Source organism: Labeo rohita, chromosome 15 (assembly GCF_022985175.1).
Source record: "Labeo rohita strain BAU-BD-2019 chromosome 15, IGBB_LRoh.1.0, whole genome shotgun sequence".
Taxonomy (NCBI): Eukaryota; Metazoa; Chordata; class Actinopteri; order Cypriniformes; family Cyprinidae; genus Labeo; species Labeo rohita.
In genome coordinates, this window is record NC_066883.1 from 34,927,379 (window position 1) to 34,953,431 (window position 26,053).

The 26,053-nt window shown below is 36.0% G+C and overlaps 6 protein-coding genes across 9 annotated transcripts in view; 5 read left to right on the forward strand and 1 right to left on the reverse strand.

Moving 5' to 3' along the window:
- Nucleotides 1-26,053, reverse strand: part of LOC127177051 (uncharacterized) — a 219,621-nt gene that overhangs the window by 182,813 nt on the left and 10,755 nt on the right. The gene's annotated exons all lie outside the window — the stretch shown is intronic.
- On the forward strand, nt 1,923-3,335 carry LOC127177052 (claudin-8-like). Its single transcript, XM_051129028.1, has one exon. It carries the CDS (start codon nt 1,951-1,953, stop codon nt 2,632-2,634), a length of 684 nt encoding a protein of 227 aa, XP_050984985.1. The 5' UTR covers nt 1,923-1,950; the 3' UTR covers nt 2,635-3,335.
- Nucleotides 6,974-8,331, forward strand: LOC127177045 (claudin-4-like). The gene has a single exon (XM_051129020.1). The coding sequence runs from the start codon at nt 7,038-7,040 to the stop codon at nt 7,932-7,934; it is 897 nt and encodes a 298-aa protein (XP_050984977.1). The 5' UTR covers nt 6,974-7,037; the 3' UTR covers nt 7,935-8,331.
- Nucleotides 11,321-14,067, forward strand: cldn8.1 (claudin 8.1). Its single transcript, XM_051129024.1, has one exon. The coding sequence runs from the start codon at nt 11,468-11,470 to the stop codon at nt 12,278-12,280; it is 813 nt and encodes a 270-aa protein (XP_050984981.1). The 5' UTR covers nt 11,321-11,467; the 3' UTR covers nt 12,281-14,067.
- LOC127177042 (claudin-8-like) lies at nt 15,532-19,242 on the forward strand. The gene is given in 3 exon segments (XM_051129018.1): nt 15,532-16,301; nt 18,165-19,214; nt 19,216-19,242. Coding segments are annotated over 2 exon segments (1,035 nt in total). The 5' UTR covers nt 15,532-16,301; nt 18,165-18,206.
- Nucleotides 23,199-26,053, forward strand: part of grik1b (glutamate receptor, ionotropic, kainate 1b) — a 36,384-nt gene continuing 33,529 nt past the window's right edge. For 3 of the 4 annotated variants that reach the window (XM_051128985.1, XM_051128986.1, XM_051128987.1), the window contains exon 1: nt 23,199-23,998. In XM_051128985.1, the coding sequence (XP_050984942.1) occupies nt 23,830-23,998 (169 nt within the window). In that variant the 5' untranslated portion in view covers nt 23,199-23,829. The remainder of the gene's footprint in view (nt 23,999-26,053) is intronic. The other variant, XM_051128988.1, reaches the window with a different exon arrangement.

Genomic DNA, 26,053 nt, shown 5'->3' on the forward strand with positions numbered 1-26,053 from the left:
TGACAGTTGTCCAGAAGGCAATCATTGACACTCTTCACAAGGAGAGTAAGCCACAAACATTCATTCTCAAAGAAGCTGGCTGTTCACAGAGTGCTGCATCCAAGCATGTTAACAGACAATTAAGTGGAAGGAAAAAGTGTGGAAGAAAAAGATGCACAACCAACCGAGAGAACCGCAGCCTTGAGAGGCTTGTCAAGCAAAATCGATTCAAGAATTTGGGTGAACTTCACAAGGAATGGACTGAGGCTGGGGTCAAGGCATCAAGAGCCACCACACACAGACGTGTCAAAGAATTTGGCTACAGTTGTCATATTCCTCTTGTTAAGCCACTCCTGAACCACAGACAACGTCAGAGGCGTCTTACCTGGGCTAAGGAGAAGAAGAAGTGGACTGTTGCCCAGTGGTCCAAAGTCCTCTTTTCAGATGAGAGCAAGTTTTGTATTTCCTGGAGTCTGGAGGAAGGGTGGAGAAGCTCATAGCCCAAGTTGCTTGAAGTCCAGTGTTAAGTTTCCACAGTCTGTGATGATTTGGGGTGCAATGTCATCTGCTGGTGTTGGTCCACTGTGTTGTTTTTTTTTTTTTTTTTAAAAAGTCACTGCATCCGTTTACCAAGAGATCTTAGAGCACTTCATGCTTCCTTCTGCTGACCAGCTTTTTAAAGATGCTGATTTCATTTTCCAGCAGGATTTAGCACCTGGCCACACTGCCAAAAGCACCAAAAGTTGGTGCCAGCAAACTCACCAGACCTGAACCCCATAGAGAATCTATGGGGTATTGTCAAGAGGAAAATGAGAAACAAGAGACCAAAAAATGTAGATGAGCTGAAGGCCACTGTCAAAGAAACCTGGGCTTCCATACCACCTCAGCAGTGCCACAGACTGATCACCTCCATGCCACGCCCAATTGAGGCAGTAATTAAAGCAACAGGAGCCCCTACCAAGTATTGAGTACATATACAGTAAATGAACATACTTTCCAGAAGGCCAACAATTCACTAAAAATGTTTTTTTTTTTTATTGGACTTATGAAGTATTCTAATTTGTTGAGATAGTGAATTGGTGGGTTTTTGTTAAATGTGAGCCAAAATCATCACAATTAAAGAACCAAAGACTTAAACTACTTCAGTCTGTGTGCATTGAATTTATTTAATACACGAGTTTCACAATTTGAGTTGAATTACTGAAATAAATCAACTTTTCTACGACATTCTAATTCATTGAGATGCACCTGTAATTGCTACAGCTACTTTCCAAAGGTATAATTCTGATTTTATAAGGATGTCATTATACATGAGATCACACAATGTATTATAAGGTGCTTTACAAGGAATAATTAATGCATTAAAATTGGTTTTATAATGTATTATGTATAAAAAGCCTCAAGGAAATGCTATCAATTATTTTTTTAATTTCTATGACTTTTCCAGATCTAGAAATCACAATTCCCTTATATATCCACATTTTCAAGGAAACCATCAACCTTTTATCTGTTTTCCAAGAAAAAATGGTGGAGGTTTTAGCTGGTTTTAAAGCTTTATTTATATTATTTTATTTTTTTATTTTAAATATTATTTTAAATAATTGTAAATCTTTTTGTTTTTTTACATTTCTAATTATTATATTGTAAATTGTTTATTTTCATTTTAAACTTCAAAAAACAATAATAAACTTTAAAAAAAAATTATAATTTTTAATTATTTTATTTTTAATCATTTTATAGTCATATTGCAGCCACTGCTTTACCTCAAGTCAGGTGTCATTGTCTTTAACTGTAATTTAACAGACAAAGTTGTGAACTTAAAACTATTTGTCATCAGCTGCCAGAAACCAGCATTACCACATAGCATTGATGGACAAAACCCCTCCTACCTCATTCCTGTCAGATAACCCGTGTACACTTAATCAAACACACCGCGGTTTCACATCACTTCTGTTCTCGACCGCTGCCGTCATGAGGGCTAAACTGGAGATCCTGGCTCTGGTTCTGGGCACCATCGGCCTGGTCGGGACCATCGCGGTGACCGCCATGCCCATGTGGAAGGTGACGGCCTACATCGGGCCCAACATCATTGTAATGGAGACGATGTGGGAGGGGTTATGGATGGCCTGCATACGGCAAGCAGACATCAACATGCAGTGCAAAGTCTACGACTCGCTCCTTATCCTTCCAGCGGACATCCAGGCGGCACGCGGGCTCATGTGTACCTCCATCCTTCTCGCTGTCTTGGCCGTCCTGGTGTCTGTCTGTGGGATCAGGGGCACCGAGTGTTGCCATGATGACACCAGAGGCAAGAACGTGGTCCTGCTGGTGGGCGGGTGTCTGTTTGTGCTCGCCGGCCTCGCCACTCTCCTTCCCGTCTCCTGGTCGACTCACTCCATCGTCCAAGACTTTTACAACCCGATGGTGGTGGAGTCGCGCAAGCGGGAGATCGGACAGGCGCTGTATTTGGGCTTTGCCACGTTCATGTTCCTCCTGGTTGCAGGGGTGATACTGCTGTGCCGCTACGGCCCCCGTCACAGGAAGGACGAGGAGGAGAACAAGTCGTACATCCCGGTGGAAAAGGACAAAGTGGGAATGAGCGTGTTGGGACGGATACCCTCTTATGACTCGTACCGTAAGAATCAGTACGTCTGACAAACAGAACTGACTCACTTCAGTTTATTTATTTGTTTCTTTTTACTTTTATTTCATTGCAATTTTTGCATTTTTTTTTGCATGTTTCCTGGCCATCTTAGCCATATGCATCAGGTTAACTGGATTAAATGTTCCACTATTTTATGTACTATGTACTTCCACCATATTATGTACTATTTATATTTAGTCTGTTTAATGTGCCTGATAATATGGTTGTATATTATATTTTCAAACATTTTGGCTTGTAGTTCTGTTCTTGTAAGGGAAAACTGAAATTTCTTTACCTAGCTATATTAAGATAAAATGTTTAAATTTTATATTTAAGATTAGTAAACGAAACTAGCTGTCATTGTAATTTTTGTAAAAAAAAAAAAATAAATAATTGCATTATTTATTTACTTCTAATAAAATACATTTGTATTAAATATTATTGTAATTAACTGTAGTTCTGTCCTTGTAAGAACTGAAAATAATGTGTCCACAAATGTATGATTTACACAGCTAAATTTATACGTATCTTAATTATTAAATTATGAATGCAGCTAAACAAACTATCATGTTAATCTTTAACATGCATCATTTTACTCTCTCTCTATATACAAATATATATGTATAAATTTATAAATAAATATTGTACTATTACATTAAGAATGAGACTAAACAAGCTGTCTGGGTAATTTATAAAAATGCATAAAAAAAAAGAAAGAAAAAATACACACACACACACACACACACACACATATATATATTAACTCAAACTTTTTTGTATGCGATTAATCGGTTAATGATAAACGATTAATCGCATACAAAAAAGTTTGAGTTAATATATATATATGTGTGTGTGTGTGTGTGTGTGTATTTTTTCTTTCTTTTTTTAAATTAACTCAAACTTTTTTTGTATGCGATTAATTTTTTAAATTAACTCAAAGTTTTTTTTTGTATGCGATTAATCGTTTATCTTTTTTTTAAATTAACTCAAATTAATCGTATGCGATTAAAAGTTTTGAGTTAATATATGTGTTTGTACTGTGTGTAATTATTTTGTACATATAAATATGCACAAATTAATGTATATATTTAGGAGAAATATGTTATTTATGTACAAAAATTTTTAATATTTTTAAAAATAAATTATATAAAAATATAAATAAATACATACGCTTGTAAATATTTCTTAAATATATACAGTAATGTGTTTTATTTATATATACATAATAATTACATGCAGTACACACACATATAGTAGGCAAACTCAAACTTTTATTTTGTATGCGATTAATCGTGATTAATTGTTTGACATCCCTAATATTTAATTACTTATTTTTGAATACATATTGTAGTATTAAATTATGACGGAGACTGAACAAGCTGTCTGAGTAATTTATAAAATTGCATTATTTGAAAAAAATACTGTACTATTCAGTTTTATAGTAATTGTAATATTGCAATTGCAATGTTAAATATTACAGTTAAAATTAAATTAAATTAAATGATTATTTACACACTAACATTGGTGTCTAAGTTTTGTGTTTCTCATAGAAAATTGAATTGTCTTTCCTATATACCTCTTTCTTCCTGTAAGAGTGGACGCGAATTATGACGTTTGTAAATTTGATGGGTCTGGCTTCTGCACTCATCTGCCTCCAGCTGTTTTTAGCTGTACAAAACAGCTTGTTTTCTTGCTTGATATTACAAATTGGTGTGTCTTACCATATTATTGTTATGTATTATCTTAATTATGAGCACACTGGTTTGTAGTGCAAACAATTTTACTGTTTACTGCATGTTGTTATTCTTCTCATTATTTCCCTATTGCGGATAATGAATTGAAAGTCTCATCCATAGGCTTACTAATGCGTTGGGGAAAAAAAAGGTGGATAAGTTTAAAGCATAATTCTTTAATTTCAGCATGCTATTCTTTTTATTTAAATACATTTGTATTCACTTCAACTGTATACACAAAGCAAACAGGACAAGAAAACATAACAAAAATTACTGACATGCTGTCTGCATTTGCTGATTTGTATCTGACACGCTCAGACATTTTAGCAACACCCACATGCGTTTACTGTAAGTGAAACTAAATGTAAACCACATTGACACTGGACTGCTGTTAGATGGATGAGATATCTACAGATGGAGACTGTGTGTGTGTTTTGACACTAAGGCCTCTCAGGTTCCACCTCCATCATTTGTCAGGTTCTAGTTCAGTTTCTTACCTGGAAACGCTGTGATAGCTGTAACTCACCTGACCTCTCACTGACATATACAGCAGCTAAAGGAAACAACCGTAGATCAGGGACATCATGGGGAATTCAAGTTCAGGAACGTCTTTAGAAAAAAACAAAACAAAACAGTTTCATTTGACAGTGACAACAACAAAGAAAAAAATCACAAATATGATCTATATCTTGATTGTTTCTACTAAAATGCAGTGAAACCCAATGTAGAGCAAATAGACTGTTTCTTTTGTCTTCTGCTTTTCAGATTTGATCTCTCAGAGTTTGTCCTTGGATTTTCCAAGATATTGAAGCTTGCAATTGTGTCAGAGACCTCAATATGAACCCAAACATTTCACTTTAAATTATTCAAAGAGAACAACCATGATCCTAGTTGCTAAAGACATTTAATTTTTTTTTTTTTTTTTAGTTTTTCAGTTTTTTTTTAAAGGAGTCCCAAGGTGTCCCCAAATTTGTCTGTGATGTTTCAGTTTAAAATACCCCACAGATCATTTATATCATTTTGAAAATGCCTATTTTGAGTGGAAGCATAACATGCTGTTTTCATGCATGTTTCTTTAAATGCAAATGAGCTGCTGCTCCCCACCCCCTCGTCTTATCTTACTCTGCCTGGACTGTTTTTGTTCCGGTTCATGACAGTTAGGGTATGTCGAAAAACTCCCATCTCATGTTCCCCCTTAACTTCAAAATCGTCCTATATCGCTGTTTTAACTTTTTTGTTGAGGGTGTTTGATCTTTGCATGTTCACTTTGCAAACACTGGGTCGGAACTTCTGCAGCGATGTAGGATGATTTTGAAATATTTTTTTAAATTGAGGGAGAAAATACGACTGGAGTTTTTTGACATACCCTAACGGTCCTGAGCCAGAATACACAGAGTTCAGGGACAGAAAGACAAGACGAGCGTTTCAGATTAAAAAGTATTTAAATTGTATTTTTTTCAATGAAAATAACCGATCGTTTTGCTAGATAACACCCTTCTTCCTCGGCTGGGATTGTTTACAACCGCATTTGGGATCGTTTGAAGCTGCATTTAAACTGCATTTTGGAAGTTCAAAATCGGGGCACCATATCAGTCCATTATATGATGAAAAATCCTGAAATGTTTTCCTCAAAAAACATAATTTATTTACGACTGAAGAAAGAAAGACATGAACATCTCGGATGACAAGGGGGTGAGTACATTATATGTGAATCTTTGTTTTGGAAGTGGACTTCTCCTTTAAACACGTAAAAAGATTTTCATGATGTCACCTTTACTAAAAACATGAGAGAAAGCTGAAACTTAAATTAAATATTACTCCCAAGCTATGAAAAAGCACTAAAATTTTATATATGTTAATTTTACATGTTTTTAACTAGCTTTCATATTTTTTAAACACCCACTGTGCTGGTTTCCTTTTTAGTTTTTTTATCTGTAATTATATGTTTATTTTTATTTAAAGATGCTTTTCTGTTTATATTTGTTCATAAAAAACAACAACAGTAATATAAATTATTAATAATAACTTTATCTCAAATTTTATTAGCAGTAGTAGTGTTGTATTTTTATAACTTATAAAATTAAATATATGCATGTTATGAAGTTAAATATTTTTTGTCTTATGCAGTGTTGAATTAATTTTTAGTTTGATTTTAGTTGGTATTTTTATTTTGTTATTTTTAGATTTATTATTTTTTATATTATTATTATATTTTGATAATGTGAGCAATAAAATTGTATGCATGTTATAAAATTTCAGAACTGTTTTTTTTTTTTTTTTTGTTACACCCACAGTGCTCAATACCTTTTTAGATTGACATTTTTTGTTTATTTATATTAATTGTTAGTTTTTTAAACAGACCTTTTTCATTTGAATCAAATCGTAACTATACTCCAAGAAGCTATTTTCTGAAGAAAATATTCATATATAGAAGCCACCTAATGGTAGAATCTGAAAAGGGCAGCTGTGGGCACGTTTGTTTGAACATTTCAAGTATCACCTGTTTCCTTTGAGCTGTTTATCAGATTCTCCAGGAGCAGGTGAACCAGTCTGTTCACATAACATTAACATTTTTCTTGTCTGTAAATACCTGTCACCTGGATCTTCCAGTCTCATTTGAGCAACACCACCTTGAAGGAGAGCTGCGTTGTGTCTGTGTCTGATCCTTCGTCTTGACCACCATGTCTTACACGGCCGGGTCTTACATGGCCAAATCCTACGCGGATAAGTCCTACGCGGACAAATCCTACGGGGGCAGCGCGTACACGGGATATCCGGATGAGAAGTCGGCGAAAGAGGCGTATGATGAGCAGCTGAAGCGAGAGAAGAGAAAAAGACGGGAATCCATGTGCTGCGAGGTGGTTGCGGTGGTCATCGGTTTTCTCGGACTGATCGGCGTTGCCGCCGTCACAGGCCTCCCGATGTGGAAAGTCACAGCGTTCATCCAGGAGAACATCATCGTGATGGAGACACGTTGGGAGGGATTGTGGATGAACTGCTACCGGCAAGCCAACATCCGTATGCAGTGCAAAGTCTATGATTCTTTGCTGTTTCTTCCGGCCGACCTTCAGGCCGCCAGGGGTCTCATGTGCGCCTCTGTCGCTCTGAGCACCTTCGCCTGCATCTTGTCGGCCGTCGGCATGCGCTGTACCCGTCTGGTAGACTCCCGTCCTAAAACCAAGCACATTGTTTTGGTGAGCGGAGGATGTTTGTTTTTGGCTGGCTGCTTGACCACCATCATTCCCGTGTCGTGGACGGCTCACGTGATCATCCAGGACTTCTACAACCCGTTGTTAATCGACGCCCAACGAAGAGAGCTCGGGGAGGCTTTGTACATTGGATGGGTCACTTCAGCTTTGCTTTTCACCGCCGGGGTGATTCTGCTCTGTCGACATGCACCACGGACCCAGGATAAAGAGGACATGGCTACAGTTCTGTATCGGGCCGGATCGGCTCCGTATAACTACGCCTACAGGCCAGGATATGGATACCAGCCTGCATACGGATACCAGCCTGGGTATAACTATCAACCGACTTATTCTCCTGTCCCAACAGTTTATAACCCTCCAAGATACTGAGACACACAGTGAGTGCTGTGCGTTACCACTTATATCTTCAATAGAGACTCCAATAAAGAAGTTGAGTTTGGAACGATCTGCATTAACATTCAGAAGAAATCAGGACTGATGGAGCCTTAGTTGATTATATGTGATTGTATGTGTGAATATTAGTTTTTACATGCTTGATTTGAATGCATTTCCTTCTTGTCTATATTATAAAAGACTGTAATTTGCACAGAAATAATAAGCAATATGTGCTAAAACTAAAAACAGTAACGTGGGATATTTCCACACAGCATTTAACTGGCTTAATGTTGACTCTGTGATGTGATTGTGTTTGTTTTTCATTTTGTCCATTTTTAAAGCACTGGTTTGATTTTAATTGTATTAAATCAATTAAATTTTGTAAACAGAACTGTGGATGTACTAGTTCCTTGTTTGTAGTCTTAAAATATTCCCTTCCTGGATGTGACAACATCATTTTTTTTTTTTTAGCCCAGTGTTGACAATACTGGTCCAACCAGTCGGGGTGGTTTTCCAGTGAATGTTTCTGTTCTGTTGCACCACAACCTTTAGACGTCACACCCCTAATGCAAATTTACCAGCAGACATGAGCGACACTGTTTGTGTGACAAAAAGAGATGTGTTTATGTGATCTAAGTTGTCACTGGAAACGGTCAATGCAACAAATAATATTATGATTCAAATTCCCTGATGGAAATTAACTAAATACCAGAAATTTTACGGTCACAGTTACTGTTACTGTCCAAAAAAAATAAAATAAAATGTGAGCGGTTCTTAATAATAAAAACGGTCATAGGGTGTTGCTATTCTGTTGCTAATATGTTCTGAGTGGTCTCTAGGTTGCTGGTGGTTGCTAGGGTGTTCGCATAGCAACATGCTAAAAACACTAAACATCAAATAAAATTGCATGCTTGGCCGCTAAAATGTTGCTCTGCGGCTGCTAAGGTGTTCTGAAGCTGTTTAGACACCCGAAACCTCGTAGCAACATGCTAAAAACATTCTAAAAAAAAAAAAAAGCATTGAAACCCTTTTGCAGCCGCACAGCAACATTCTAAAAACTACTCAGAACCCGTTAGCAGCTGCATAGCAACACTCTAGCAACCACATGGTAACATTCTAAAAACTACTTAGAACCCATTAACAGCTGTATAGCAACACCCTAACAACCACATGATAACATTTTAAAAACTACCTCAGAACCCCTTAGCAGCTGCATAGCAACACTCTAGCAACCACTTAGCAACATTCTATAACCATTCACAGCGCCTTAAAAACTGCATAGCAACACCCTAACAACTGCACAGTAACATTCTATAAACCACTCACAACCCCTTAACAGCTGCACAGCAACATTCTAAAAACTACTCAGAATCCCTTATCAGCTGCATAGCAGCACCCTAGCAACTACTTGGTAATGTTCTAAAACAGTTCTGTACAAAGGTTGCTAGGGTGCTGCTATGCTATAAAGTGTTCTAGGTGGTTAATAGAATGTTACTATGGGGTTGCTAGGGTGTTGCTGTGCAGCTGCTAAGGGGTTCTGAGTAGTATTTAGAATGTTGCCACATAGTTGCCGGGGTGTTGCTTTGCATTCGCAAATGGGTTCTAAGTGTGTGTGTGTGTGTTTTTAAGTATGTTACTACATGGTTGCTAGGGTATTGCTATGCAGCTGCTAAGGGGGCTGTGGGTGGTTTTTAGAATGTTGCTATGTGGTTGCCAGGGTGTTGCTATGCAGCTGCAAAAGAGTCATTTCTACTTTGGCTTTTTAAATGTCTAAGTAGGAGCAAATGAAAAATGGAAAGGACGGAATTCTAACCAGAGGTTTTATTAAAAAAAAAAATCAAATGAAAAAAATGGTTTTAAATGTAACAAATTTAGTCATACATTTCATATTTTTCTGTATCATTCTTGGTAACGTTTTTGACAGAATTTAAATATTGTTTCCAGTTTTTTAATACCTAAGTAGGAGCAGGAAAAGAGAACATTTGGAAAATTAAAAAAAAAAAAAAAAATTTAAGTTTTAAATCTCGCAGTTAGTCATACATTTAAATTGTTCCCCCTGTTCATTCTTTGGAATTTTACATTTAAATGTAATTTCTACTTTTGCTTTTTAAATTTTTAAATATGAACAGATGAGGGATGGACAGACTTCTAAAAAAAGGTTTTTAAAAAAAGATAAAAGAACATTTTGAAAATGTAACACTTAAACAGTTTTAAATGTAACACAGTTAGCTGTTCATTCCATTTTCCCCCCGTTTTATTCTTTGGAATGTTTCTGACTACATTTAAATGTCGTTTCTACTTGTGAACTGTGACTGAAAATGTCACAGTATGTTTTTTTCCTCAAAAAACATAATTTATTTACGACTGAAGAAAGAAAGACATGAACATCTCGGATGACAAGGGGGTGAGTACATTATATGTGAATCTTTGTTTTGGAAGTGGACTTCTCCTTTAAACACGTAAAAAGATTTTCATGATGTCACCTTTACTAAAAACATGAGAGAAAGCTGAAACTTAAATTAAATATTACTCCTAAGCTATGAAAAAGCACTAAAATTTTATATATGTTAATTTTACATATGTTTTTAACTAGCTTTCATATTTTTTAAACACCCACTGTGCTGGTTTCCTTTTTAGTTTTATTGGCAAAGTGTTTATTTATATCTGTATTTATATGTTTATTTTTATTTAAAGATGCTTTTTTGTTTATATTTGTTCATAAAAACAGTTAGCTGTTCATTCCATTTTCCCCCCGTTTTATTCTTTGGAATGTTTCTGACTACATTTAAATGTCGTTTCTACTTGTGAACTGTGACTGAGATAAAATTTATTTATTTATTTTTTTTTTTTGCTATGCAGCTGTAAAAGAGTTCTAAATGTTTTTTTTTTAGAATGTTACAATGCGGTTGCTTATGTTCTGAGAGGATGTTGCTATGTGGTTGCTTTTTGTGGTTCCCCCAGAACATCCTAGTAACTGTGTAGCTACATACTAAAAACCACTCAGCATTAAACAGAATTTTAAAAAATGTTGAAATTATTCGTCTGTAGTGGTGCAGAAATGATATGCTTCACCTTCAACTAAAGGTAAAACATCAACATTAAGCCATCAGCTGACTTTACAAATGTTCTTCTGAACATTTCAGACAGCAATTTAATGAGCCACAACACCAGTGGTGTTAAACATTGACAGCAGTTTCAGAGCTGTTGTGTGTTTGCCTGTATTTGGCTGTTCAGTAACCCCCTTCAGCTATGTTTCCTCACTTAACAGGATCTCTGGCAAAAAACTAAGCCTGCTGAGCAAACATCAACACGGCTACGAGCTCCTCCTCCTCCCCAAGCGACACAAAACCAGACACAAACACTCGCAGGGGGGATTTGATTTCATAGCAACCTGTGCCGGCGTTCCCTCCCTCCCCTAAGATAGAGGGCGGAGGCTGGGAACAGGTGAACACCTATCAGCTCCCATTCCACCGGGATGCAAAACCTCACAGTCGAAACCAGTCCTCACTCTTCAGGCTTCTGTAATCATGGCGAACGGCGCCCTGGAGATTGTGGGAATGTGCGTGAGCCTGATCGGCCTCATCGGGGTGGCGGCCAGCACCGGGATGCCGATGTGGAGGGTGACGGCGTTCATTGGGGAGAACATCATCGTGATGGAGACACGCTACGAGGGCTTGTGGATGAACTGCTACCGGCAGGCCAACATTCGGATGCAGTGTAAGGTGTACGACTCCTTGCTAGCACTTTCCCCGGACCTCCAGGCTGCTCGGGGACTTATGTGCTGCTCCGTGGCGTTGACCGGGCTGGGTTTACTAATTGCAATCGCCGGGATGAGATGCACGGCGTGCATTCAAGGGAACGACCGTGCAAAGCGGATGGTTCTGATTATCTCCGGCTGCATGATCCTAGCCGGCTGCTTCTGCTGCCTCATCCCCGTGTCCTGGACTGGACATGTCATCATCCAGGACTTCTACAACCCCTTGCTCATCGATGCCCAGCGTAGGGAACTCGGAGAGGCCTTGTACATTGGTTGGGTGGCGTCCGCCTTCTTATTCGTCGGCGGGTGCATATTCACCTGCTGCAATGGCCCCCTGGACAAGGGCCCGGATCCAAGGTATATGTACAACAGGAACCCACCCTACGTGGCCTATCAACCGCAACCCGTGGCCTACCATCCCCAGCCGCGCTCAGTGTACAGCCACCCGTCCGGACCACCATCGTTCATTGAGCAGTCGTACCAACCGTCCAGACAGCAGTCATTCATTCAGCCTTCCAGACAGCAGTCATTCATACAACCGTCCCGACATCCATCGGCCCGCAGCGCCGTGGCTTATCTCTGAAATCCAGCTGGACTTTTCACAGGCTTGTGTTTTTGCATTTGTGTCTGTGTGTGTGTGTGTTCGAGATGAAAAAAATCACCAAAACTTTTGAAAAAAGAATATTTGGGGGAGAAAAAAATAATGTAAGTGAGTCATACATTTCGTTTTTTAAATCTGTTTTATTCTTGGGAATATTTTTGATGTCATTTAGATGACATTTCTACTTTGACTTTTTAAATATCAGTAGCAAATGAGAAATTGAAAACATTCTGAACCAATCTTTTCTAAGACAAGGGAAAAAAGACTATTTGGAAACATTTAAATGGTTTTAAATGTAACAAAGTTGGGCCTACATTTCATTTTATTTTTATTTTTTTGTTCCTTGGAATGTTTTTGACCGAATTTTAATACCATTTCCACTTTGGCTTTTTAAATGTTTAAGTAGGAGCAGATGAGAGATGGAAAGAATGGAATTCTAACCAGAGGTTTTATTAAAAAAAAAAAAAAAATGGTTTTAAATGTAACAATTTTAGTCATGCATTTCATATTTTTTTGTATCATTCTTGGTAATGTTTTTGACAGAATTTAAATATTGTTTCCACTTCAAGTTTTTTAATATCTAAGTAGGAGCGGGAAAAGAGAACATTTGGAAAGTAAAAAAGAACATTTAGAAAATTTGCCACATTTAAACGGTTTTAAATCTAGCAGTTAGTCATACATTTAAATTGTTCCCCCTGTTCATTCTTTGGAATGTTTCCAACAATTAAATGTCATTTCTGCTTTTGCTTTTTAAATTTTTAAATATGAGCAGATGAGGGATGGACAGACTTCTAACCAAAGGTTTTTAAAAAAAAGATAAAAGAAGATTTTAAAAATGTAACATCTAAACAGTTTTAAATGTAACAAAGGTAGCTGTTCATTCCATTTTCCCCCGTTTTATTCTTCGGAATGTTTTTAAGTACATTTAAATGTCGTTTCTACTTGTGAACTGTGACTGAGATGAAGAATTTTAAAGATGTTTTAAAGATTTTAAAGATTTTTTGTTATTTTATATGATTCATTGTAAAGTACAGATCATACCTCGGGATGTTATAAAGTATGTTACTCGAGGTATTTTTGTATTACTGTCTAAAAGCTGTCTAAAAATAGAAACTAGGAAAAAAAGTGTTTAATATTCAGATGTTTTTTAAATGTAAATATCAAAGCAAAAAACGATTTAAATTAATAAAAAAGTTCAATATCCTTAATGGTACGATATTTGCTATTCCTCCTCATTCAGTATTTACAGGTAGTTTGAAAAGATTGTGTTCTGGTTTCTGCTATGTATTTGCACAGTAATAGTTCTTAGAAGAAATCTGTTCATCTCTATGCTTCAGAGGACGTGTTTTCTCAAAAAGTCACGGGGTCTGAGTTACAGGCAGGTGCTGAATTTGATGTTTTAGTTCAGCTCAGTGTGTTCAAGATCTTTATGCCCTGCGGCTTCAGATAAATAGAACAGCGCAGTGAAACGTAAGACGCCTATTGTCTTTAGCGTCTCTGACACACCCAGAGAATGAGTCAGACAAGAGCTGCTTGTTAGTATAGTAATGCTACAACAGAACCAGGAAACGGATCAGAACTGCTATTCAGCAGGGAAAAGGGAGAAATACACACCCACACATAAAATCTTAACAAGCAGTTTTAAAGTTTTAACTGCATACTTTTGGACAGACTAAAGTGTTTCACTGGGAACTGTTATAAATAGACAGTCTTAGTTTTTTTTTCTTTTTGTATCAGATGAAATATGACGCTCCGAGTGTATTAAAATATGAGCAGTGATAAAATGAAAAAAAATAAAAATGTTTGCCTTACACAGCAAGTCCAAAATTGTTGGTACTATTATATTATACCATTATAATATTTATTAATATTTTGAATTAGCTTAAATTTTATATTTTCAGTTCAGTTTGTTTCAGTATGTGTTTTTTATTTATTTTTTAAATTTCTATTTAACTTAGATTTGTTTTAGTTCTAGCAAAATTAGTAGTTAAACTTAAACTTATTTCAGTAAGTTCAGTTATTTCTAATATCCATTTAGTTTTTCATTTTATATTTTATGTCTTTTTATGTCTTTTTTTTGTCATTTTAATCAACAATAACAATACTTTCACAGGCTTAAATGTAAATGTAGGCAGCAACTTGTCTATGAGATTCTTTTGGCATCATCCTTCATGAAGATGCAATCCCAGCACATTAAGCTCACTGAAGAAAAAATGCATTTAATGCATATTTTACATTTTAATGCACTTGCATTTGATTTAATAGCTATGCTGGTAAAACATAGCTGAGTAATTAAAAATGTCCTTTTTTAAACCAAATACAAAGTATATGCACACTGTATTTATATTATTATTGGGGTCCCCCTACACTGTAAAAAACAATTTGTTGAGTCAACTTAAAATAATTTGTAACCTGGCTGCCTTAAAATTTTAAGTTCAGTCAACTCAAAAAAAAGTTTATTCAACCTGAAATGTTAAATTATACTAAGTGACAACTTAGATATTTGAGTTGAATCAACTTAAAATTTTAAGGCAGCTAGGTTACTTACCCATCTGTTAAGTTTAACAAACACAAATATCTAAGTTGTTACTTGGTACAACTTAACATTTTAAGTTGACTAAACTTATTTTAGTTGACTAAACTTAAAATTTTAAGGCAGCAAGGTAAATTATTTTAAGCTGACTCAACAAATTGTGTTTTTTATTTTTTACAGTGTAGTGAAAAAAACAGCATATGCTGGTAGGTAGGTTTTGATGTTGGGATGCTGGGTAGGTTTTGATGCTGGTTTAAGCTGGTCCTTTGCTGGTTTATGCTGATCCTTGACCAGCAAAGAACCAGCATAAACCAGCTTAAACCAGCATCAAAACCTACCTACCAGCATATGCTGTTTTTTTCAACAGGGCTTGCATTATTAGCTTAGCAATAGGCTAAGTATAGAACACTTGTGTGCTGTTTCATTGATATTTTTGTGAAGCAAATACTCAGTTATGTGGTTCAATTTCAGTGAGGATGCTAGAGGCTAGCTGCCTAAGTAGCTAGTAAACAACAAGGCAGCTCACAAAAGAGGTAGGCTAATATGCACTGTGGCTTCAGTTGAGGTTGCTAATGCAAAATATGTGGGTCCTCACCTGGGAGAAGTGACCAAGACTATATTACTGAAATCATTGGTAAAGCTGGACTACAGCCTGTGCTGTTGATAAAATGTAATGAATGATAAATGACAATAATGATAGTAAAAATAGATAAGGCTTTTGGCAGCAACCAAACATTTGGTCCTTTGCTGGTTTTTGCTGGTTTTTGCTGGTCAAGGACCAGCATGAACCAGCAAAGGACCAGCCTAAACCAGCATCAAAACCTACCTAACCAGCATCCCAGCATCAAAACATACCTACCAGCATATGCTGTTTTTTTCACCAGGGATATGCCTAGTTTTAACATTCACTCCACCTTGTTTTTCTTTTAGTTATCTGTAGTATAGCGGCTAATGAATCGAAAGTCTAAACATAAAGTAGCTTACTTCTTTGTTGCCTAATAAGGTCAATAAAGGACACTGGTTTCAGCTTCGGAAGCACTAGTTGAACAGCTCTGACAGAACTAATTTACCTGTAAACAGATTGGCGCAGCGGCTCCCTCTAGTGTTGACTTGTGAGAATGCCATAACTCTCTTTTAGTCAAGGTCATCTGTTAATTTGAGAGTTTGTGTGTTTGTTTATGTGAGACCTTGGACAGTAAACACACCATCAGCATCTCCACTTACCCTCATCATCCTCAACCAATCAGAAGACAGCAATGCCACTTTCCCATAACATAGAGAGTAAGTTTGTCTGTTCTTAAGCTGTGGAAGCATATAATATCCCACTCTTTCTACACTGCCATGTGGACTGGCCTATTTAATCTGGGAACAACATTTATTTAACACACCTTTGTTTTACTAACAGACTCAAGACCTCTGGATTTGGAGGCTAAATTGCTGTCCAACAGGATTATCTTTGTTCAGAACAGGGTGAGTGGATTCATTCATTTGTTGAGGATTGTTTGCTGTTATCTAAGGAGACATTCATTCAGGACATGTTCTTCAGAAAAAAAAAAAACCCTAGATAAAGTACAGCAGAAATTAATAGAAGAATAAAACATTTGATTAAGAACAGAACTGAACATTTAGCCTGTTAAAGGAAAAGGTACATTCTGTTTAATAGGTCAGGAGGTCAGGATTTGCTCTTTTTATTGGTTGAGATATACGTACCCTATTGGTAGATGCAATAACTACATCATATTGAGGCTGAAAGCATCCTTATCTATTCAAAAGTAGCCATACCAATCATAAGTAACGACAGTAATATTATAAAATATACTTACAATCGAAAATAGCTAATTTCTATATTAATATATTGTAAAATGTAATTTATTCCCATTATGCAAAGCTGAATTTTCAGCATCATCACTCCATTCTTCAATGTCACATGATCCTTCAGAAATCATTCTAATATCCTGATTTGCTGCTCAAGAAACATTTCTGATTATTATTGGTTTTAAAAACAGTTGTGCTGCTTTGATGAACAGAAAAATCATTTATTTGAAACATATTTTGCAACATTATTAAGGTCTTTATTGTAACTTTTAATCAATTGAATGCATCCATGCTGAATAAAAATATTAGTTTACCAAAATCATTACAATATTTGCATTGGAATTAAATGTTTGGAAATCTAGAATTGATACTGGAACACTAAAGCAAAAAGTAAAAAATAATCATGCATCTTGGGGAAAAAATGTTGTGAAGGATAATAAGACTGTTGCACGATTTTTATATAGGCTATTTATTATAGTAGAGTTGAAGTCAAAAGTTTACATACACCCTGCAGAATCTGCAAAATGTTAATTATTTTACCAAAATAAGAGGGATCATACAAAATCCATGTTACTTTTTTATTTAATACTGACCTGAATAAAGTATTCCACATAAAAGATGTTTACATATAGTCCACAAGAGAAAAAAAAATAGTTGAATTTATAAAAATGACCCTGCTCAAAACTTTACACTTGATTTTTAATACTGTTTTGTTACCTGAATAAAAAACAGCTGTTTTTTTTTTTTTTTGTTTGTTTGTTTTTGTTTAGTGATAGTTGTTCATGAGTCCCTTAAACCGCCTGCTGTTCTTCAAAAAAATTCTTCAGGTCCACAAATTTTTTTGGTTTTTCAACATTTTTGTGTATTTGAACGCTTTCCAACAATGACTGTATGATTCTGAGATCCATATTTTCACACTGAGGACAACTGAGGGACTCGCAACTATTACAGAAGGTTCAAAAGTTTTCACCCCCTGGCTCTTAATGCATCGTTTTTCCTTCTGAAGCATCAGTGAGCAATTGATCCTTCTCTAATAGTTGCATATGAGTCCCTCAGATGTCCTCAAAATCATACAGTCATTGTTTGAAAGGGTTCAAATACACAAAAAAGCCAAAAAACCAAACAATCTGTGGGACCTGAAGGGTTTTTCTGTAGAACAGCAGGCAGTTTAACTGTTACGGTAACTTTTAAACGGGGTAATTTTCATAAATTCAGGGGTCATTTTTATTCAGGTCAGTACTAAATAAAAAATAACAGGCAATTTGAATGATCCCTCTTAATTTGGTATAATAATTAAAATTTTGCAGATTCTGCAAGGTGAATGTATACTTTTAATTTCAACTGTATTTTGGCAGTGGCTCTTAAAAGTGTAAAACTGCTTTAATGCTGTTTAATGCATTTAAAAGCATTTGTCTGGTGCTATTAAAAAACCTGACAGATTAAATGCAAGATGCATCCTGTGCCAAGGGCCCCTCATGTAAATTTCCAAACCAATTATGTTTGTTTATTCACTTTTAGGAAAACTGATGACATAGTCATAAGCGTGTGAGACTGAGGTCAATGATGGTTCAGGGCAAGTGTGAACTCATCGCCCTGTGTCTGGGCATCATCGGCCTGATCGGCGCGGTGGCCGTCACGGGCCTTCCCATGTGGAAAGTGACAGCGTTTATTGGAGAGAACATCATTGTGATGGAGACGCGCTGGGAGGGTTTGTGGATGACGTGCTTCAGGCAGGCCAACATCCACATGCAGTGCAAAGTCTATGACTCTCTGCTGTTCCTCCCACCAGACCTGCAAGCGGCCCGTGGGTTGACGTGTTGTGCTTTGGCGCTGTCTGGAATTGGGCTTATAGTGTCTCTCGTGGGCCTCCGTTGCATGTCGTGCCTCACAGATCAACCACGGGCCAAAAGCCTCATTGCGATGGCCGCGGGGGTGATGCAGATCTTAGCGTCCGTTTGCATTATCATCCCGGTCTCTTGGACGGCCCACACTATCATTAGAGACTTCTACAACCCTCTATTGATTGACGCTCAACGCAGGGAACTTGGAGAGGCACTTTATATCGGTTGGGTAACTAGTGCTTTTCTTCTGGCGTCTGGAATTATATTTCTCTGTCGTCGCGTTGAGCCAAAACCAGGCTCATTTCATGCTCGTCCGCCAACTAATAAACCCATTTTAACCCACTTCCAGACCTTTAACACTATAAGACACCAGCCTTTGGTCCAGAGCAACAGTCTTTCCATTCAACAGCCTTTGCCGTCCGCGTTCAGCTACACCATTACACCCTCTAGTGGTCGACATTCACCCTACAGCATCCAGGCGGTGGCCCCAGGGTCTTTAGTGTACAGCCAGCACAGTCAGAACCTGAATTATTATGGCCAAAATGTGATGCAAAGCCAGCATGTTCCTAGAAACACGCATTACCCGCGTCAGCTTTCCACACATTTGAAAGGAAGCAGCGGCAGCAATCCATATGCTTCATACACCACCGGATCCACGTTTCATCCCCTGCATCAGAACCCGCTCTTCATAGGGTACAACTACTCCAGGGTGCAGTCACACACCTCGGGGGAGCAGTTCTGGATTGCGTATATAAGTGTTTCTGATGTATTTCAACAATTTTTTTTATTTAAAAAAAAGCAAATGTGCTCAAAAAGTAGTGCTTCCAACAAAATAAAGTGCTTTAAGGCGGTGATTCTCAACCTTTTTCACTCCGAAGCCCTCACTGTCAAAGACAGTATTTTCAAATAAGTAATATTCCCTGCTCCCCCCCTTTTTTTAATAGACAAAAAGTTGTAGTTTAGTAATTTTAGTATCTTCTAGTAATCCAGAAAATTTAATAACTGAATGTTCTTTTGCTGGAATGAAAAAGCTCATTTTCAAACATTTTTATTTACAGAAACTATGAGAGGTAAAATTATGGAAGCCCAAAAAAAAAAACATGCCTTAAAAAGTTGGAATTATGACATATAAGTCATAATTACAAGTTAAAAAGTTGAAATGATAACTTTAAAATTATTACCTTATAATTTTAGAATTATATGTTTAAAAGTACGAGATATTATGAAATATTATTATTAAATTATTATTATTAAATTATGAGATAAAAAGTTGAAATAATGACTTTACAGGTCGAAATTGACTTAATGACTTTAATTTCGACTTTTTGTCTCATAATTGATTTTTAAGTCCTAATTTAGACTTTCTGTCTCGTAAAAAAGTTGAAAATAAGAGATAAAAAGTCGAAATTATTATTATTAGTAAGTCATTAAATTAATTTCAATTTGTAAAGTCATTATTTAAACTTTTTAAAGTCATAATTGTAACTTTTTATCTCATAATTATGACTATGAAGTCATGAAGTCATATTATGAAGTCATAATTTCGATTTAAGTCAAATTTTGTCTAATTATGACTTCAGTTTTTTTCTTACGTGGCGGTAATGGGCTTCCATGAATAAATAAATAAATAAATAAATAAATAAAAATAAATAAATAAACAAATAAATAAATAAAAGGTCCATAATTTCAGAAGTTTCTAACTCAGTGTTCTTCTGGCTTTTCACATTTTATTGCCAATTAATTTACATGACCTTTTTAGTCATTCAGTGTTGTTATTATTATTATTAATGTATTTTTTTAACTCACAAATAGCAATTTCTCAGCATTTTTTGCCCAATAAAATAGTTTAGAGCTTGACATAACTAGAACCAAGTCTAGAAATCTAGAAAAAGTTCTTTGTGTGTTTGTTTGTTTGTTTGTTTGTTTATCTACCCTGCTTGGATGTCTCTGCCTCCTGTTGAGAACTGCGTTAAGGGCTGCATCTGTGTAGTATCGATATCATATAATCTCAAAAGTCATAAATTCATTTTGTAGGGAATATTACGCAAACTATTTTTAGTATTACTTTGAAAAGAGTAACTAAGAAAGAGTGCATATGCAATGCATGTAACATAACACACAAATATTTCATTTGATTAAAATATATGCTAGTGCTTTTTTGTAGCACCATTATAAATGTGAAATGAATTTCAATTTTTTTCAACATCACAGCTGAGAAGCTATTGAAGGGTTTCGTAACTATAATGGCGTCATTTTCCTGCAGCTCCAGAGTTTCCAGTGTTTTTCCCACGAGCTAAAATGGCAGCATGCAAGTGAAATACAGGGCATTTAACACCAGATGAGCAGCTGCCATTGAATGTGAATGGTAACGGATAGAGAACTCCAGGTAAAACTGGTAATGGATGCACAGTTGGAGTTGTAAACTCAATGCTGCAGTTGTTTGTTATGCCAACTGCATTCAGCCCCCATAAACAACCTTTGTTTCACATTGGGGCATGTGGACAGCAAACACTGAATCAGCATACGGCACATCAAACTGGTTTTAGCCCTGTGGGAGGATATTTGCTGGCAGTTAAGAAGCTGTGTGTTATTCTCTAAATAAACAGCTGTGAGTTTATTCTAGAGCTGAGAACATGACAATATTTGAAGAGATGTCATGTAAATATATCTCACCGTTCTCTGTTTTTGGCAAACAGAGGACTAAAATATACTGCATGTTTATGCATTTTATGCATATTGCCCCTTACAAATGTGTAAATTATTTTATGCACTGTTTTCAGAGTCTTTGCTGTTTGTATCAAATGTGGCTTTAGGAGAAAAAATGTATTAAATAGAGAAGACTGGGGTTAGTTGTCACAAGAGCTAATTCAGTGTTGAGCTCAAAGTTTAGTGGTTTGAGATTTAATTTTCAAGTAATAGACTTTAAAAAATAATGTGACAACTTGCCCCGGCCTCCCTTAGTCATTATGATGATTAACCAGTAGATGGCCTTACAAGTGTACAGTAGCTTATTGGGGATTTAATCTATTTTGTAAATTGTCATCTAAATTGTAAATTGAATTTCAATTATTTTAGTTTTTTTCTTTTGTTACACTATAAAGAAGAAATGTACAACAACAACAAAAATGTATTGCAATTCATAGTCAGGTATGTTGTCAAAGTAGACACCATAGTGTAAAACATCCTGTAGAAATACATGATCTGGCTTTGTTTACTGGGGCTGAACTGTATCTTCTCTCTATGATCTGTGATCCAGATCCTGGCTCTGTAATCCCTCTAATGCCGTATAAACCTACTGTCACAAAGACCTAAAGAATACGGGTAGTAATCACCTCCTAAACCAGATCCAGAGTGGTTTAAAAGGTCTCACTCTTGGTAGACAGTCAAAACTACTTCAATTTTAGTATGAACTAATATTGCAATGCCACCATAATGTGTTTTGTGTGGTGAATTATTGGCTGCTGAGATTATTAAGCGACCAAAACTCAGGAGATATTTAGAATTCAAACACTGTTTTGGAAAATTAATAGAAAATCCAGTTTAAGATGGTTTCTAACTAGTCTAAGCTGGTGGACTTTCCTAACTTAACGACCACCTAGTAATACCAGTGTAAGATCAACCAGAAATGACCAACTAGAAACCAGTTTCCAGTTTCCAAAATGCCCAAACTGATAGATTATTAGCAGGGTTTTTCTGTGGTTTAATGAAAGTCATGTACAGTTCAAGAAATGATTGATCTGGTTTAACATTTTTGGTAAAATGTTTATGATTCCTATAACATTCCTTCTCTAATTACAGTAGATGTGTTGGCATGTTTTAATTACGAATAAAATACATCTTATTGTGTTTTTGATCATGTCTTTTTTATAGAGTGTTTTCACGACGCATCTTCAGTTGGCCATTGGCAGCACTGAAAGTAAACAATGCCACTAAAATGAACAAAACTCACATATTTTGTTGATTATTGTTGCTAAAAATTGTCAATCATTGTCATGTTTTGGGCTGTACTAATTGGTCGGACAGGAAAAAACATTCCGAGTCCTATAGACTGCCAAAAGTTATAACAAATAAAGTAAAAGAGTGCAAAAAACTGTCTGAGGAACAAAAGCCATTTTTGTGGTTGGCCAAACTGAACCAGGATTTCCTGGGCAAGAATCTTGACATTTGTGTTTGTGCTTATCATTTCAGGTCAGGTAGGTGAAATATTAGGCTAATGTCTAAATTAATATTGCTCATACGTATCTTTACCACCTATTAACTTTAGTTTGTCAAAATATTGCGCCCCTTCCTGTTTAGTCAGTCCTTTAGCAGCTTCTACACAGTTTTTCTGTGGTTTAGACAGCATAGCAGAACAACGTATTCAGTAGCACATTAACCATGCAATCAATGCTGTTGTTTACATCCGAGTATCGCGCATCCGGGTAACTGCCCAAATCATGAGGTAAGTGCAAACCCTCTATAAAAATCATGTCCAGTTCATAAAATGATTGATGGTTTAACATTTTTGTTAAAACGTTTATGATTCTTAACACTCCTTCTCTAAGTAGATGTGTTGGCACGTACATTTAAATAAAAATAAAATACACATTTTTGTATTTTTTTGATGATGTGAAGATTCAATGACTCGCCCATAATACGGAAAAAGAAGCTGAATTTGAGAACACTGCCAGCGTACTACTCTTAATATTTGTACTATATTTTTCTTATTTAGCAGAAATATAAAAGTAGTATGTTCTTGCGAAACCAGCCGCTGAGGAATCTGATTCAGATCATTGGAATGAATCAAATCTCCACCATTACTTCACACACAAACTTCTCACAGACGTCTCCGCGCACTTCTCTCCTGACCTGTACATTTTCGTTGACTTTTTTTAAAGGTATGATAAGAAGGTTTTTTTTTTTATTAAAAGTAGGTCAAACTGCTGTTGAGTAAGGTGTCTTCCAGTTGGGTGAAATCACAGACAGCGAGTGACGGATAAACGGGTATTTAATCCGCTGGCAGATGTGCGTTTCCATCAGAGCTCCGGCACAAGATTTAATCATTTCCTCGGTGTACCAAAGAGCAAAGACGTTGTCGAGGTCGACTGCTGCCAGATTTGAAGTTAATCTTCACAACGGATCCATGTTTGCGGATCAGAGAGTCGCCTGTGCCCTCAATTGAGCCCGGGAGTCGTTGGGAGTCGTTCTCCGCGCTCTCGGTCCCTGATTGTCGGCACCGCTATGTCCTGAACGCACCGCGGGAGGGATGCTCATTCACGGTGACTTATTCTGGAAAGTGATGCCCAGTTAGCACCTATGGATGTGAGGATGGGTGACTCCCACCAGTACGAGTGAGTGGAAAGATGCTGCTCGGATGGAAATTGTTCCTGTATGGATACAAAAAGAAGAAGGATATGGATGTTGAATGTTCCTCCTGCAGGTGCACCATGCTGAAGGGGACAGGTGTGAGCTTCTTCCTGCTGTGTCTGATGGCAGAGGTCAGTCTCAGCGCGCAGCAGGTCTTGAGAATCGGTGAGTAGGAACTTACGAAGATCTTTATTAATAACAGCTATGTGCTAAGTTTTTTTTTGTGTACATTGTGCCCTTATTCAGTGGCTCCGAAACGTTTTTAGACTCTTAAAGTGAGTCTCAATGTCACTGCATTAGATAAACTAGAAATCAACTTAGTTATAGGTTTTAATTCTGTGTTGCTATGTGTCACATGCCTAAAATACTCACTTATATGTGATAAAAGTGTCATTTTGATCTGTGGACATTCAAATCACTGAATAATGTCTGCATGTCATTTTTAAAAGGTTAAAATATCAATCTTTTTTTTTTTTTTTTTAAAGAAATAGCTTGAATATCCAAGCAAAATATTGCACAAAAAGAGTGTACTGTAAAACATATTTTTCAAAGCTGTAAATAAAACAGTGGATATAATTAATTCCAGAGAACTGACTTGATACATCCACTTACAATAATTAAAACACCAGCTGACTGAAAGTAATTGAGCAGCACTGTTTAAGTTGATTTTGGTTCATTTTCAGCAGATGCAATGTGATATTTTCTCATCAAATGCAATGACATTCAGACATTTGGTGCAACTTGAGTTTATTTTTCTTGACAAAACCTTAAAACCTTAAAGTAATTTTGGTGCCTTTTGGTTAACTTTCGGATTGCATATGGTTTTTCTTTTTAGAAAATGATTTTATGCATGTAGTTGCATGTGGTTGACAACTGGTAAGTGCAACTCTTGTTGGATAGTAAATCAACATTTATTTACTTGATATCAAATGAAGCAGAATTAGAATAAGTTGAGTCTTATCACATTGGCCCATAATTTAAACTCAGTCACCAATTCTGTCTATGTAACAGAATTTCATTAACAAGTTAAATCATTAGTTTGTGTTTGTATCTTTTTGAAAATGGTTTTGCATGAGGTAACATTGATGTCCATTCCATATAATCCTGATTTGCCAATCCTCATGTCTTCTGAGAGAGAAAGAGAGAGACAGGATGAAAAAATATGCTGAAATACAGAAGTTAAACTTCTGCTAACAGTTACTTATGATTTGTTGTTGCGTTTATTGACTAAGATTTCTGATTTAATGCACTTCAGTAATGTTTGGTTTGATGATGCATAACTAATGTAAAGATTGCATGCTATTGTTCACAATGTAGTTTGGGTGTTATTAGTCAGTCATGTTATCTAACCAGTTAAATAACAGTTAGATTGGTATCAGAGGTGGTTAATAATTTTCTTTGGGCCTTTTCATAATGTTCTTTGTGTGTTTAATCCGCCTGTATAATTTCTCCTGGTTTGAGGTCGAATTTAATCTTTGTTTCTCTGCAAACCTTTAATCTGCTCCATATGGCTGATGTTTCAATTAGTCCTCTCAGCTTTTGCTGGGTAAGAAACCCAGTATCTGGGTGTTACTGGAAAATCGTCCCCGTTAAGCATGTTAAACGAGCTGGGCTAATCTGCTTTCTGCTCAGAGACCCTCAGAGTGGGGACTGATGCCCGGCATCTAGAAAAACCCTTCAAAACAGTGTGAGGATGCATGAGTCTTAACAGTTTGATAGAGAATTAACAGTTTGATTATGAGAGGCTGTCTAAGTTTTATGAGGTGATGAGATTTTATGACTCAGAATGTTTTACGTTTTATATAAAAGGATTAGTTTTAGAAAAAGATGTCCAAGTCATAATTAACATCAAAATCAAAACACTCAAAATAAAATTCTCATAATTTTCTATACTAATTCTTATTAGATTCTCTTTTTGAATGCCATGATTTCTTTTAAACAACATTAATTTTGTATTGTTAATAATTATTTTGTTAATGATTAAAATTGTGTTATGTGTCAATTGTTATATATTAAAATACTTGATTTTATTTATATATATATGCAAAAATATGGTATTTTGTTCAAATTTAATATATATATATATATATTTCCATTTATATGCACGTTATGTTATATATTATACATTAATTAAAATCTAATACATTTGTGTATGCGGTATATATTATTATATGGACTAGAAAACCAGTCAGAAGTAGAATGGGTGTATTTGTAGCAATA